Source organism: Haliotis asinina, chromosome 5, assembly GCF_037392515.1.
Source record: "Haliotis asinina isolate JCU_RB_2024 chromosome 5, JCU_Hal_asi_v2, whole genome shotgun sequence".
NCBI classification, from domain to species: domain Eukaryota; kingdom Metazoa; phylum Mollusca; class Gastropoda; order Lepetellida; family Haliotidae; genus Haliotis; species Haliotis asinina.
This window is the reverse complement of record NC_090284.1, coordinates 24,997,525-25,012,325: the sequence shown is the minus strand read 5'-3', so window position 1 is coordinate 25,012,325 and position 14,801 is coordinate 24,997,525. Positions and strand designations below refer to the sequence as shown.

General features: G+C 37.9%; 1 protein-coding gene across 3 annotated transcripts in view; it reads right to left on the bottom strand.

Annotated features, from left to right (window-relative positions):
- LOC137283269 (ankyrin repeat and fibronectin type-III domain-containing protein 1-like) overlaps nucleotides 1-14,801 on the bottom strand; it is a 190,320-nt gene that overhangs the window by 72,781 nt on the left and 102,738 nt on the right. For 2 of the 3 annotated variants that reach the window (XM_067814702.1, XM_067814703.1), the window contains one exon: nucleotides 12,802-12,909. In XM_067814702.1, coding sequence (XP_067670803.1) covers nucleotides 12,802-12,909 — 108 coding nt within the window. Of the gene's footprint in view, nucleotides 1-4,460; nucleotides 6,440-12,801; nucleotides 12,910-14,801 lie in introns of those variants that run through there. The other variant, XM_067814704.1, reaches the window with a different exon arrangement.

Here is a 14,801-nt window from a genome sequence, read left to right as displayed (position 1 = left end):
ATACCCCATGTCTTGGAATACTGTACCGAACACAATGACAATGATGGAGAACGTGCCGACACGTGATCCATTAGATCAGTGTCACATATTCCCAAGGTGTGAAGATGCCATGTAAAGGCCATGGTCACAGGTAGAATCGTGGATCATGTTGACAAGCAGCCTGTCACATAAAGTAAATGGTTTTTGAATATCTACCACAAAATTTTCTTAATGCCTTGACCTAGACAAACGACTTGTCTCTGAAATGAACACGTTTTCCTGAAAAAAGTTCAGAGTGAGAAAAATATAATATAATGAAAAGGAGCCATAAGACTTTCTTCATTTTCAGCTAAGGGAATCTAGACTTGCCACATTTTCTAGACTTGCATGGGCTTTCTTGGATATATTTGCTTTAGGGTCTGTACCACAGACTATGGCCATGTCTTTGTTGGTGAAACATCTGGGAGTAAAGCTTCCATTTAGAGGTCAAGGCTTTGGTTTGCATCATGATGACAAGAAGCTAGTCACAGAGAGTAAAATTCTATTATCTACCACAACATTTCTTCAACGACTTGACCAGGCCTCTGTTGGTGAAACCTTGTTTCAAAATGTGGACCGAACATGGTCACTTGTTATTGAGTTATCAGCAGATATAATGATGATATGTAATAATGACCAATTACAATAATGCTCTTAGTCATTTGTTTCGAAGCCTTAATGAGGGACCATCAAGAATCAATTAAATGGAAGTCATGAATGATTTAGTGATCTAGAAAATAAGTGCTGTTCTGGGCTCAATTCATATTTGTTTTGTGGATATAACTAACATTTACTTCCCATGACCAACATTTACTTCCCTTGATCATCATCTCAGCTTTATTACTGTATGATGTGATTCATCACATCACTTAATACTCTGCATCCTCAAGATGGGTCGCCTTTCCTATAAAGCTTCACACATCACACACTGGATGGAGGTGAGGCTGAAATAATTACAAAAAACTGAACTCCCTACTGAAACATGCACTGGATGCTCCCTGCAAAGAAAAAAACCATGAAATGTAATTATACTTCATAGCTAAATAACTTAATCATCTTCCTATTTTATGCCATACAAATGTGTTCTCCCTCCATTATAGTTATTTCTGTTAAGAAAATTCATCAAATCAAAGTTTGAAGTCATTGTTCCTTACATTATAAGAACCAAAATATCATATCTTTGTCTTAAAAGATTTTGTTATCTTCAAATGTAACTTTGTTGGATTGACAGTTATTAAACCCTGTTTTGTCCCAGCACTGGGCTCAAGGTCCAGGCATTAGTATGTAACTGTTTCCATGACAAGAGCACCAGTCAGCAGTATCATAAATAACATGGCTGCCAGATTTGCCACTAATGTGAAACTTTGAACTTTACATGCATATAGCTCCATATCGCTATAATCAACAGACTGCTAATGACTGTTAAAAATACATACACTTCCTCAGTAAGATAAATTGACATTTTTATCACAAAGAAAAATTAGATGGTCTACAGGACAAAAAGCCAATCTCCTGTCAGACTGTACTGCCACATATATGTTTAGTAGGGTGTAATGTTAGCATTAAAGCAATCCTACAATTCACTGCTAGGCTAATGGTCTCATTGTCGGTTTGACATTGTAAAATGTGATACAATGTATTGTTATGTTCATAAAGTTCCAGTTTCATTCATATTCTTCCCATTTTTATTCAAGGCCTCTTAAAAAATAACAAAAAGTTTTACAGCAACTTCTGTACCAGAAAGCCATGTGAGCATTCACTTGGACACATTACCACCAGGAACCACTCTCTCAGAAAGGGGTGTGGTTGGGTAGCCTAGTGGGTAAAGCAATTGCTTGTCAGGCTGAAGACCTGGGTTCGATTTCCCACATGGCTACAAAGTGAGAAGCCCATTTCTGGTGTCCCCCGCCACGATGATGAAAAATTGCTGAAAGCTGCAGACAACCCAACTCACCAACTCACTCTCTGTAGGGCACTTCCTTAATATGTGTTCAGGTTTTCTGACAATATTCTGAGGCCTCCACCCTCTCAGAATGTGCCAGTATTTGCATGTTGCCATAATAGCTTTCATCACCTCAAGGTTTTGTTCATACTGCATGAATCTAGCAGAAATTTCCTGCACTTCAGAATAGTAGAGCTTGTCTTTATCTTCATTTTAAAGTACATATTTCCTGTTCCACGGTGCATTATCAATTACTAAACAACAAAATACCCAGTAGTAAAAAATACCTCATCTTCCTACTCCTTTTGAATGGACTGAAATGGGAAGCCCACACATTTTAGCCTTATCAGGCTGATTGTGTCTTCCCTTCATGGGTAGCCTTGTGGTTTGAGTGTTCGCTCGCCATGCTGAGGACCAGGTTCAACTGCCCACATTGGTACAATGGGTGAAGCCTTGTTTTGGAGCATTTGAAACCTTTATCAACCTAGATATTACTCTGAAAACTGATCTGGGTTTTCAAACACACATTCATATATATATTTTCTTGAACATGACCCCAGTTGTGATTCTCAGAGCTTCTGGTGATAGATGGCGTCACTCACCTAAACAGTTTCTGAGACACCAGATTCTTTCAAATTACTACGTTACTCCATCATAACACGAACAGATTACTACATTTTTATTGTTTGTTGTTTTCAATGTTGTACTCAGCAAAGTTTAGGTTATAAGGCGACAGTTAGTAATTATTTGAGTCTCAACCCTGTGATTAACAGCAGGTGCATAATTCTACACAATGTTACTGAGGATATGATGACCTATGTCAACCAAGTCAGTGAGCCTGACCACCCAATCCCATTAGTCATCTCTTACAACAAGTATAGGTTGAAGAACAGTTCTAACATGAAACTTCACTGGTCAACATAGAAATTGGGGCAGAGATAATATCAAGAAATAAGTCAGGTTTTTCATTCACTGTCAACTGTAGGCAAACTGTAGCACAAATGGGTTGCACATCATAGAGAAAATGACCAGTCTTCTTACATGAGAGCGAAGCGAGCAAAGATTTGTAATGTACTTTCCCTGCTTCGGTTCGAAAAATATTTTCATGTCAAAATCAATATCGCCACCATCAAAAATATATACTCATTTCTTCTCTGGGTTGTGCTCTTACATTTCCAACTCCATGTTGTACAATTACTCATGTGAAATATTTTTAATTCAACATTTTAAGCGCAAGTTGTGGTATAACAGACCGTTCTTCGCCTCCATTACCCCTTCCAGCTTCCAGTTCAACGGGGTCAAGGAACAGGAGGGTATTATTCTATATGGAATACTTTACAGTTACCTCCCCTGCTTCATTCACCCATTGTGCCAGAAGTGTTTTTAGGTAGAATAAATGTTACGAAAATTCTACTAATAGTGACGACAGGTAAGACAAATAAACTCCAACAGGTTCATGATAAAATTAGGCAATGTGGTATTTCTTTCTAATTTCTGCTTATTCTTGTTCCATCACTCCATTCAACCGGAGGCTGGCAGGGGTAATGGAGGCAAAGAACGATCTGAATACCAAGCCTGGAATTTAAAATGTTGAATAAAGCATATTTCACGTGAGTAATTACTAAACATGGGGTAAGAAATCTGAGTGAGGAAATGGAAGTGTACTTTTGATGGTGATGATATTTTATTTCAACATGAAAAATATTGTTCAATCTGAAGCGAGGAAAGTATGTTGTCAACCTCTGCTCGCTTTGCTCGCATATAAGAAGACTTGTCATATTCTCTATGCTGCGCAACCCCATTTGTGCTACAGTTTGCCTGTGAGTCAACAGCTCTCTTTAGATTGGGTGAGTTTGGTTTTACACCATTTGTGACAATACTCCAACAATGACCCGTGGCTTTGGTGAATGTTTTAACCACCAGTCTTGCTCCCATAGAGTCAACGTTGTACACTGCACTGATTGTAACCCTAGGTCTGCATGGACGGGCATGTTATGGTTGACAGGGATTATATCACAGGATTACCACAGGATTACCACAGGCTTTGATTAAACCTAAGCAAACAATACAGTATTCATATTGGGCATAATTCTACCCATATAAATCATAAACAATATCATCCTTCTCTATGAAAGAGTTATTAATATCAGTCAGTGATATTAACTTGGATTTCTGTTCATGACAGACACAAATTGTCTGAGACAAACTCTGGAAATCCGCTTTAATAATGAATAATTTATCACTATTTTATGAATACATGTCATTATGTTTACAGTGACATGGCATAACCATCATTCTGATCAACAAAAACACTGAGACTACAAACATAAATTTATATAATTAGAAATAATTATTGATAATTCACCAATTCGCAGCAATACCTGTCAGTATGTTTTTAAAAAATCAACTTCCTGCATAAAAACCACCATTACAAGAAAAGATAATGTAACTGAAAACTTTCATCAATTGTCGATCTTCATTACAATATATTCCTACTTACGAGGCTTGGAAGGTGGGGCAGTTTCCTCACAGGAAATCTCCGTAGAGCTTCCGCTCCGAGGCAATGACAAGATAGAGAGAGAGTTTTTTCGTATCTTCCATGATGCTGAGCGGCAAAGTTCCTGCAACTTGGTGTGACGTTGCATCATTTTGAGATGTTGAATTCAATTCACAAAATACCACAGAACATATTTTCAAGTCTTCCAGTTATGATATCTTGTGATAGCATTGTAAACATTTCCTTCTTTCAGACCTCACACATAGAGTAGGGTAGGTTATTTTTCTTAAAGAAAAAGATAAAATAAAGTCCAGAAGATAAAACATGTAAGTCCCCAGTAACAGTCATTTTGTGAACTGAATCGCTGTGCAGTATGTTCTATAGTTCACACTGTTCACTGTGGTTGTCCTTGGAATATAAGATATATATATATATATGGCTTATTATTCAACATGCCTGTCTCATGGCAATAATTGTTGCAAATGTCTCCCTGATCTGTGTTTTGTCTGTCACCAAGTAGTACTAGTTATATGTCATGTCCAAATGTTCCACAGGTTGGTTTTAGAGAATAAGATCACACACCTAGTCAAAGCCTGAATGAGATATTGTTCCACCCTCATTCACGCAACTAAAATGGGGATTTGCACTTTCCGAAGCCGGCAGTGCCCTCGTGTCTCCTTCTCGTTAGCATCACATTAACAATCTCGTTACCTAAGTGATTCAACTAATTTTCCAATAATCCTGTCGTGGTGACAAACAACACCTGTCTGTTTTGTTGACTTAGGTCTCCTCGCTGCTGAAACAACCCTACAAAACTGATATCATGTTTAGGCAATTCATTCCGCTTGCTTTATCACACAGATCATAGTTTCCGTAAACATGACGTTCTGTCCACACTTCGAATCCTTTGAAAGCATTTAGCTGGAGTGGGGACACAGCAAAAGGTCAACTCATTGAAGCTTAATAAAACTGACCACCCGTACAGGTACTGCTACCAACACCAGCTGCAGTCCTATCTCCATTGTGTCGTTCACATAAAACACCCCCAGTGCTTTGCCACGGATCAATAGACCATAGATCAATCGTTTAGTGAGGAGCATAAAGTCCAGGGTGGGGATCACGCAATCAAGTCAGATTGTTTTCTTCCTAAACGGAAAGCTAGAATCATGACAGATTTTGCTCCTGATTTCTTTCCTCCAAGTGTCCTTTGGCTGATGCTGTCTCAGTTCTTATAGAGTTGCCCAAGTCATTATCATTTCGACCAGTCTTGCAACCCTGATGATGATACTGACAACGGGATGATATACCCCAGAGTGATGTAAACTTACTCACTGATTTAACAATACCGGAATATCATGTTGAGAGAAATGAGCATTGAATGGAGGCAATATAGGATGAGAAATGTTACACCAGTGCAACTACGCCACAAGCACAGACTGACGTTTATGAATCTTATGATGAATATGGAATATATCAGTCCCAAGTGTCCACTGACAAAAGTAATTGAATGAACTATTTACTTTCAGCAGATCGCCTCGGCCATCAAGATCTAGTATCAGGTCGATTTTGTGTTGTCGTAAACAAGACGTGCATTGAATCATACCCAAATCATATTGTCACTCTTACATCTAGACTCTGAAAGCAGCACTTGTACGTTCTTGTCTGGACACACACCTGATAGGAATTCTAAGTGTTTGTTTAACACACACTTCACTGAATGAATCCTGTGTTCTCTTTAGTTCATGTTTGTTAGCATGTCCCACAACTCAATACAACTTGAATCATGATAGCCATCAGTTCAACAGACCCATCTGCTCAATGGGTAGTACTCACGACACACCACGCCATTTGTTATTCCCAATAATCAAACTGTCTCCATGATAAAATCCCAAACCGTCTGATGTATTCACTGTGGCTACCCCTGTCTAAGTCCATCATGCAACCATCCTCAACCATCCTCAACCATACCCACTGAGTCTCACAAACTCCTAACTGTCCACACAGTTGACCTGGGTCATCTTTATTCATCATCATGTCCGGTGTCTGTCTGTCCACTCATGTGTGTTGTCAACGTCTATGAGTGGGATGACAGTTCCGTTGGGAAGCTGCAGGATCGTGACATAACCCTGAAACTTGACCTATAATCAGACTCCGCCTGGAAACATGACTAGAACAGGAAACAAGTCCTTTAACTATTCAAGGTGATTAATAGATTGTTCTCTTTATTCAGCATCTTCTGATAGTAAACATATTGATGAAATTATATGACGGACTAGACTTGATTTGAAGGTTCCAGAGTAAAGGTGTACATGTACTTATTTATGACATAAACTGCTCAAACAATTCATGATTACCTAAAAAAAGCGACTAAACTTCCCAAGCTGTATTTCTGAGAGAAAAAAATGTGTTCCTCTCGTGTCACTTATTTTTTCAATAAAAAATTTAAAACAAAGGCCTACCATCCTCATCACATTTGAAAAGAAATGTGTCTGAGAAACATTGAATTATTTTTTATGCAGCCTTAGATTCTTTGATAATACTATAGTTAGTCTGTCACGCAAGAAAAGCATGTGAGGACTCTTTACCTTTTCTGTTCAAACAGTTAAAATTGAATCACATAATACAAATTAGAGATGAAAGTGTTAAATTAAATATTCTCTTTGGAACATAAACAGTAACCTGTCAATAAACACAAAAAAGTAAATCGCCAAAATATACTTTCACACCAAAACTGAAAAGTAACATTTGTTCTAAATATTTATAACAACCATAGGAACCCGGGATTATCCATAGTCACGGGGAGCTTCAGGCATGTATGAACAAATATCACACCAGACTGTTTCTTGTTTGAACAAAACAAAAGTCAAAAAATACATTAAGCCTAAATATGACAGAAGGTCAAATACCCAGCCTTCACCTTCAGGGTTTTCACAACTGCTTACAACAAATACCTGTAATAAATCATTAATTTATCAATAGCAGGTAGGCTATTGTAACTGTACACTGAAAAGGTCTGAAGTGAGTCATGTAAACAATGCAGCTCAGAGCTGCACATTACCTCAAGCAGACGCTGAGAGGTAGCCTTATATTGAGGGGTGATTATTCCCACAGCAACCACCGAGAGGTAGCCCTGTAACAGCGGGGTGTATTCCCACAGCAGAGTTGCAACACAGTGTTGTGACAAAGGGGCACAGTTGTACTATGGTATAACTCAGAGAGAGACTTATATGGCAAGTTATACGACACTCATATACCACAGTATAGATTAAGGACTCATATACCATGTTGTAGCTTTACACAGGGACTAACATACTATGGTGTAGCTTATATAAGGACTCATATACCATGATGAAGCGTGAACAAAAACTCATATACCCTGGTGTAGCTTCTAAAAGGATTCGTATATCACAGTGTAGCTTACACTGAAACTCACATACCATGGTGTAGCTAACACACTAACTAATATGAGATGGTGTAGCTTACACATGGGTTCATACACCATGGTGTAGTTTATATAAGGATTTCTATAACATGTTGTAGCTAACACAGGAACTTATCTCCATCATGCAACTTACACAGGAACTCATATGCCATCATGTAGTTATCACAAGGACTCGTATACCATGATGTAGCTTACACAGGGACTCATATACCACAGAGTAGTTTACACATGGACCAATACATAACAGAGTTTAGACAAGGGCTCATATACCATTAAGTAGCTTATACAAGGACTTCTATACGATGGTGTAGCTTAAACAGGGACTTGTGTATCATGGGGTAGTTTACATAAGGGCTCATATACCTTCATGCTGCTTACACACGGGCCCATATACCATGGCGAAGCTTATACAAAGATTTGTATACCATGGTGTAGCTTGCACAGGGACTTGTATACCACAGTGTAGCGTACACAGGTACTCATATACCACGATGTAGCTTACACAAAGACTCGTAAACCATGGTGTAGTTTACACAGGGACTCATATACCACAGAATAGTTTACACCGGGACTTGTATACGATGGTGTAGCGTACACAGGGTCTCATATACCATGGTGTAGCTTACACAAAGACTCATATACCACAGTGTATTTTACACAAACATTTGTATACCATGGTGTAGTTTTTTACACAGGGAATTAAATACCATGGTGTAGCTTGCACAGGGACTCATATACCACAGAATAGTTTACACAGGGACTTGTATACCATAGTGTAGCATACACAGGGACTCATATACCATGGTGTATTAAGACTTGTATACCATGGTGTAGCTTACACATGGACCAGTACATAACAGAGTTTACACAAGCCTCATATACCACAGTGATTACTTTAATCTCACAAACCTATATGTGATATCACCAAGCAGTTTGGCATGGTGTCAGTGTTACACACATTGGTTGTGAATGATGGCTTTAACGGGAATCTTTCAGCCAGCAGATCATGCACATGTAAACAAATCACCAACTAAACTTCCTTCTACAATAACAGGTCTTCTTTTTATTTTTTGCCTAGATTTCCTGCAGTGGTAAATTTCCATTCACAACTGTAAATGTATCTAGCAAAAGAAATTCAAGAAACTTGCAAACAAATGAGAAATTTGTTTTGTTGAAAGGCATCAATCCAATTAATTACTGGAATTGTTTTTTGTTTTATCACTTTATTTCTTTTTAATCTGGGTACAGCATTGACACGTCAGCGTATCTGTGTATACACCATTAGAAGCAAACAAAATAACGAAATTATTATTGTGTAAATAGATTATGGCAAGGCGACCAGAATGTCACAAAAGAGTCATATTTGCACTGGGAGTATGCATAAAATTTACGTAGTTGGTAATTGTAATTCCATATTGGTTTCAAACCAGTGAGAGAAGGTAAAACGTTTGCTACCTTTCTAGAATATATGTATTCTTTAGTTAATATGAATATGAAATTTAGCACGACATTTCTTCTCTCTTAACAGTCCGAGAATAATGGTTTCATTGTTTAATTTCAACTGAGTGTCGGTTTCATTCTCAATCCATTCTGGCAGATCTTGCTGGACTGACTGGAAATGACTGGACATTGCTTGGTAGCATCAGGAAGATTATCTACCACAAAAAAATTAGATATACAGCAGGCAACTGTGAAATCAAACATAAACTCTTCCACAAACTCATATACTGAACTGAGTTACATAAAAACAGAATTTTGTTCCATTTATCATAAAAAAATTTCATTTCATTAATTCTACATCACATTTATGCCTGGAGTTAAATCAAAATTAATGCAAAATTATCCCTGAGAAAACTTTATTCTTTCTCCATTTGCTTTGTAAAGATTTACAATATAAATGCTATACTGCTAGCCTTACTGACAAAGCCACAGCAAATAATTATAAAATCATTGTTTAGAATTTAGTGCCGTGAAATATAAAGTGTTCATGTTACAACTGTGCATTGTCAGTGTCTCCTACAGACTGACTTGCTGTGACTGGTCAAGTACAAAAATGGCATATAAACTAAACCTGAAATTATGGGTTGTCATCTCCCATCTTGTATATAATCATGTTATCCATGAGATAATGTACTGCAACCCTTAAAGAAGAGCAATGATGGCCTTGGTGACATCAATCAATCAGCTACTATGGCAACAGAGAATACATGATAACAAATTCACTTTGCTTAAGAAACTAAAAACAATATCATATCATTACGATACTGGTGCAGTAACATTTTAAAACATAATTTTAAAACATTGAACAATTTAAGGTATTAACATTGAATTGCAAAATTTCATTCATAGATGGAACAAGAATTCATGTTTTCATGATTATGTCTTTAAAAGGTGAAAAAAAATATTATTGGCGTTCATTTGAGATATATTACAAATAAGCTAACAATGTTTCTTAATATTTATTTAAATTAACAATGTTTATTCATAGACTGTACCCCTACATTTATGGACTACTAATACATTTAACAAACAAACATTTTGTTTTGACCTTTTCTGAGTTTTAATATACTTTGTGTCATGTTCTGAGAAGCACATTTTCTCTTGACCTGACTACAGATGCATATTTCACAGTTATCTTAGATACAAGGAAACTGTGTTAAATACCCCCAGGACAAACATTCACTTTCTCATGCAACCAGTAAATGTAATATCCATATAGTCTGAATGTTGTTTTAACGAGTCTAGACTGCCAAAGGGGCACCGTACTTTACCAAAGATATCTTTAGAAAACACTCTGTGTATTTCGGTATGGCCTTTGGCTCTGTGTACAAGGTATAAGGGAATACCCACTTCCTGCCAGCTTAAGGAGGCACACATTGGGTGGCAGCAGCATAATGCCCTGATAGTGATGACATTCATTACTTCATGATTCACCTGCATGGGGCATTAGAAGGTTCTTGAAGATTTTAAGAATGCTTCAATCAGTTACACATACCACCATCATGAGTGCTATTCTATTTTGTCTACTTTGAGTAAGTTATCATTCTTTTGGCATATTGAGTGTGGTTATACCAATTTGGGATCTTCTTGAATTGTGGGAACAATTTCTGAATTATATTGTATCCTGCTGTTAGAACTGAACAACTACTCTGAAATGACTTCTTCATTGTCAAGCATGATACCAAGAGTTGTTGCCCTTGTATAAGAAATGTCTTTCTTATCAACTGCAAGCACCATAATAACTGAACATCACATTGCTGACCAGTTTACATGTTAATACATTTACATCACTGACAGTTTGTAAACATGTAATGACATCATAAAACAATCAACACCTCAGGTAAACATATATATGTGAAGTAAAGCCATGCAACCTGGATATAATGTGAACCGGTTCATGGAGCTATCTTTATCAAACATACAATACCAGCAATAAACAGACATCAGGGTGTGTACCTCCCAAAAGCATGGTTCATAAAATAATAGACAATACCCTACTGTTTTCACTGTTTCATACAAACACTTAACATGTCTAAAACAAAAATTCTATACATAAACTGCAATTACTTTCTATTCTATACATTTAGAAATAAGTATCTGTACATTTTTAAGGTAATCCAATAATTTATTTGGATATCCCAAACAACTTGTAGAGCAGACCATACCAACCACCCTCCCTCAACAAAATGACCATTCACCTAAACCCTAGCTCCCAGGCCAGATTAGCCATCACATCAGCTGACCCCTTAGAAGAACTGCCAGTGTTTTATGTGACATTATATTCTGATAAAACTTTGAAAATCATCCTGAGAGCAAATGGGACAGGTGGCAGGAACCAGACCGAATCCAATCCCAGAGGATGTATATACACAGTTTGTTGTTATTGTGGAAGCAGCTACATTGGAGAAACTTGCCGGCCCTTCAACATAGGACTAAAAGAACATAAAACTTCACTTGAAAAATCTGATCTTGAATCTGATTTGCACTCTAGGAACACATTGACAAAAAATCCAAATCACTCCATCAACTGGCAACAAACTCAAATCTTGGAGGGGGATAAAAAGAAGAATTAACCCGGAAAATTCACTACATTCATCAAATACAATCATCTAAAATGCCAGTCCAGCATAGAAAATGGACATATGGTGAGTTGTCATTGCTGTGAAATCAGCTCGGCTTACTGGTGTTCTACTAGGTACTGGTGAGTATTCTACCAAATCCAGACATACACCACCCATTGTGGGTGTGGTGGGCGACCAGGTTAAAAGCTCCAGACTAGTGATCCAGCAAGGTCGGGATGGAAACCACATGTGACTGGGTGTAAAAGCCTTGGAGTCAACTTTGTGTGCATGCAGACTCTTTCTGTGTTGTCACAACCCCTAGTGTACAGCACACAACTCCTAGTGTACAGCACACAACCCCTAGTGTACAGCACACAACCCCTAGTGTACAGCACACAACCCTGTATACTTAAAAGAACACACAAATCCATTGGTATATGACCAAAAGGTGGCCACATGAATACGTGCAAGCTCCTAGTTTAAGGGTAATACTGACTCGCACTTAAGGCTGGAGTCTTGCAGTCATATTAATCTGGAGACGCATTAATTTCAAGACCTAAAGGATATACAATGCACCAAATCCTAGCTTTATAACACAGACTAAGAGTGGCTTGTAGAAATGTGTGGTCACTTGATCAATATGCACTTAAATTTGGTTCTCAACTCCCTTGGGAGTATAGAACACAGGCTGACTTATGATATACATGAACATTAGCATTCACATCATGATCTCATCCAATCCTTTTTTTATTTATTTTTTTTTGAGAAAAAGTGTAAAAGGTTTGGGGGAACACTAAATACCTGCAAACCAAGTAAATATAAAGTAAAACTAGGCACTTACTGCGAGACCTGGCTGATCCACCACGCTTTAGACTCTTCCTCCGATCCACACTTTCACTTCTGAGCTGCAGTTTTCGATGATCACGCTCACGACTTCGTCCAGAGTGTTCTGTAAAGTACACATTTTGGGTGTGAAAGTACATGGCTTGAAAGTAGAAATTTAAGTAAAATATGAAGAAATTCAACAGGGGACAAGGTCTCACACATTATGCTGGGAAGTAAACACATAATAAGCTAGTCCTTCAACTGCTCTCCCTTCAGTAATCTCCCTTATCTGACATACCTTACAAAATACACTGGAAATTAATACTCACATCAACAGCAAACATGGTACCTGCATATACTACCTGACCAAGAGAGGCCTACACTGATCTTGTTCCCTGCATATAATACCTGATCAAGAGTGGCCTACACTGATCTTGTTCCCTGCATATAATACCTGACCAAGAGAAGCCTACACTGATCTTGTTACCTTCACATACCACCTGACTAAGAGAGGTGATTTTCTTACCTGCAAAAACTACCTGATCAAGAGATACTTACTCTGATCTCACTACCTGCATATACTACCTGACCAAGAGAAGCCTGTAGTGATTTTGTTACCTGCAAAAACTACCTGATCAAGAGAAAACTACACTGATCTTGTTCCTGCATATACCACCTGACCAAGAAAAGCCTATACTGATCTTGTTACCTGCATATACCACCTGACCATGAGAAGCCAGTAGTGATTTTGTTGCCTGCAAAAACTACCTGATCACGAGAAACCTACACTGATCTTATTACCTGCATATACTACCTGACCAAGAGGAGCCTGTAGTGATTTTGTTACCTTCATATACCACCTGACCAAGAAAAGCCTATACTGATCTTGTTACCTGCACAAACTACCTGACCAAGAAGAGCCTGTAGTGATTTTGTTACCTGCATATACCATCTGACAAACAAAAGCTTGTAGTGATCATGTATCTGCATGTGTGGTAATCAAACAAGCACAATCGACTGTGATGTTTCTGTAGCTGCTGTGTGATACAGGTTTCTCATTAGAGAATGAACACCATGCCACGAGGAAAACAGAGACAGAAACGTGAGGTCATGGTCAAAGGTAAGGATAAATTTGGCCATTCATCATCTCACCAAATTGCTAACCTCACTTTGCATTTTTCTTTTGGGTCCTTATCTCTCTTGTAATCATTCCTTCCATCAACTATGAAACACAATGCCTACAATCCCATGCAATTCAGCTCATGTATCTAATCAACCGGAACTCTATCTAAACACAAATTTGTTTTTCTGATTACTCAATTAAACTAAAGAACAAACCCCTTGCATCTATTGTACATGAGACACAAGCACTAAAACTGATTGATACTCATGATGAGAAAAGTTATTTTCATCCCTTCTATTCTGATCCACATTGACAAAAGCTATATATACACGCTGATTTCGAGTTGATTGGCATTACTGGATTACTTTCAAAATAAGAGAAAACTATACCATTGTTGACCTTATGATTCCTGAACACAAGTCTGGTAAATCAAAGTGATTGATCTTATTCTTGTGCAACCACATCCTGCACAATCTTCATCTTCATCCAGAAAACATAGCTGAGCATGATTATGTGGTCTGGGCACCTCTCAGCAAGGCAAACTGTAACGAATTCCAATAGAGACAAACACCAAGTTTTGTGCCTTGTTATTTGATGAGCAAACCTTGGCTTCATTACTTCCACAGGTGTGAAGTTTCACAATATCTGAATGGACTCATTACATTAATTAGCAGCTCCTTCATCAAAACATTATAGGTGATTAGTTCCTGCCATGAGCAAGGTGAATGATTTTATACACTTGAGAACATACTGGTTGGTGATGGTCTCATCAGAGTCAAGCAAGTCGACAAGTGCCTGTCATTACAGGAGAGATGGTGTCCTCCTGATGGCTAATGTGTGCTTGTATGGTCCTTTGACCTGATTCCCAGACAGCTCTAGAGTATTGGCTTTCT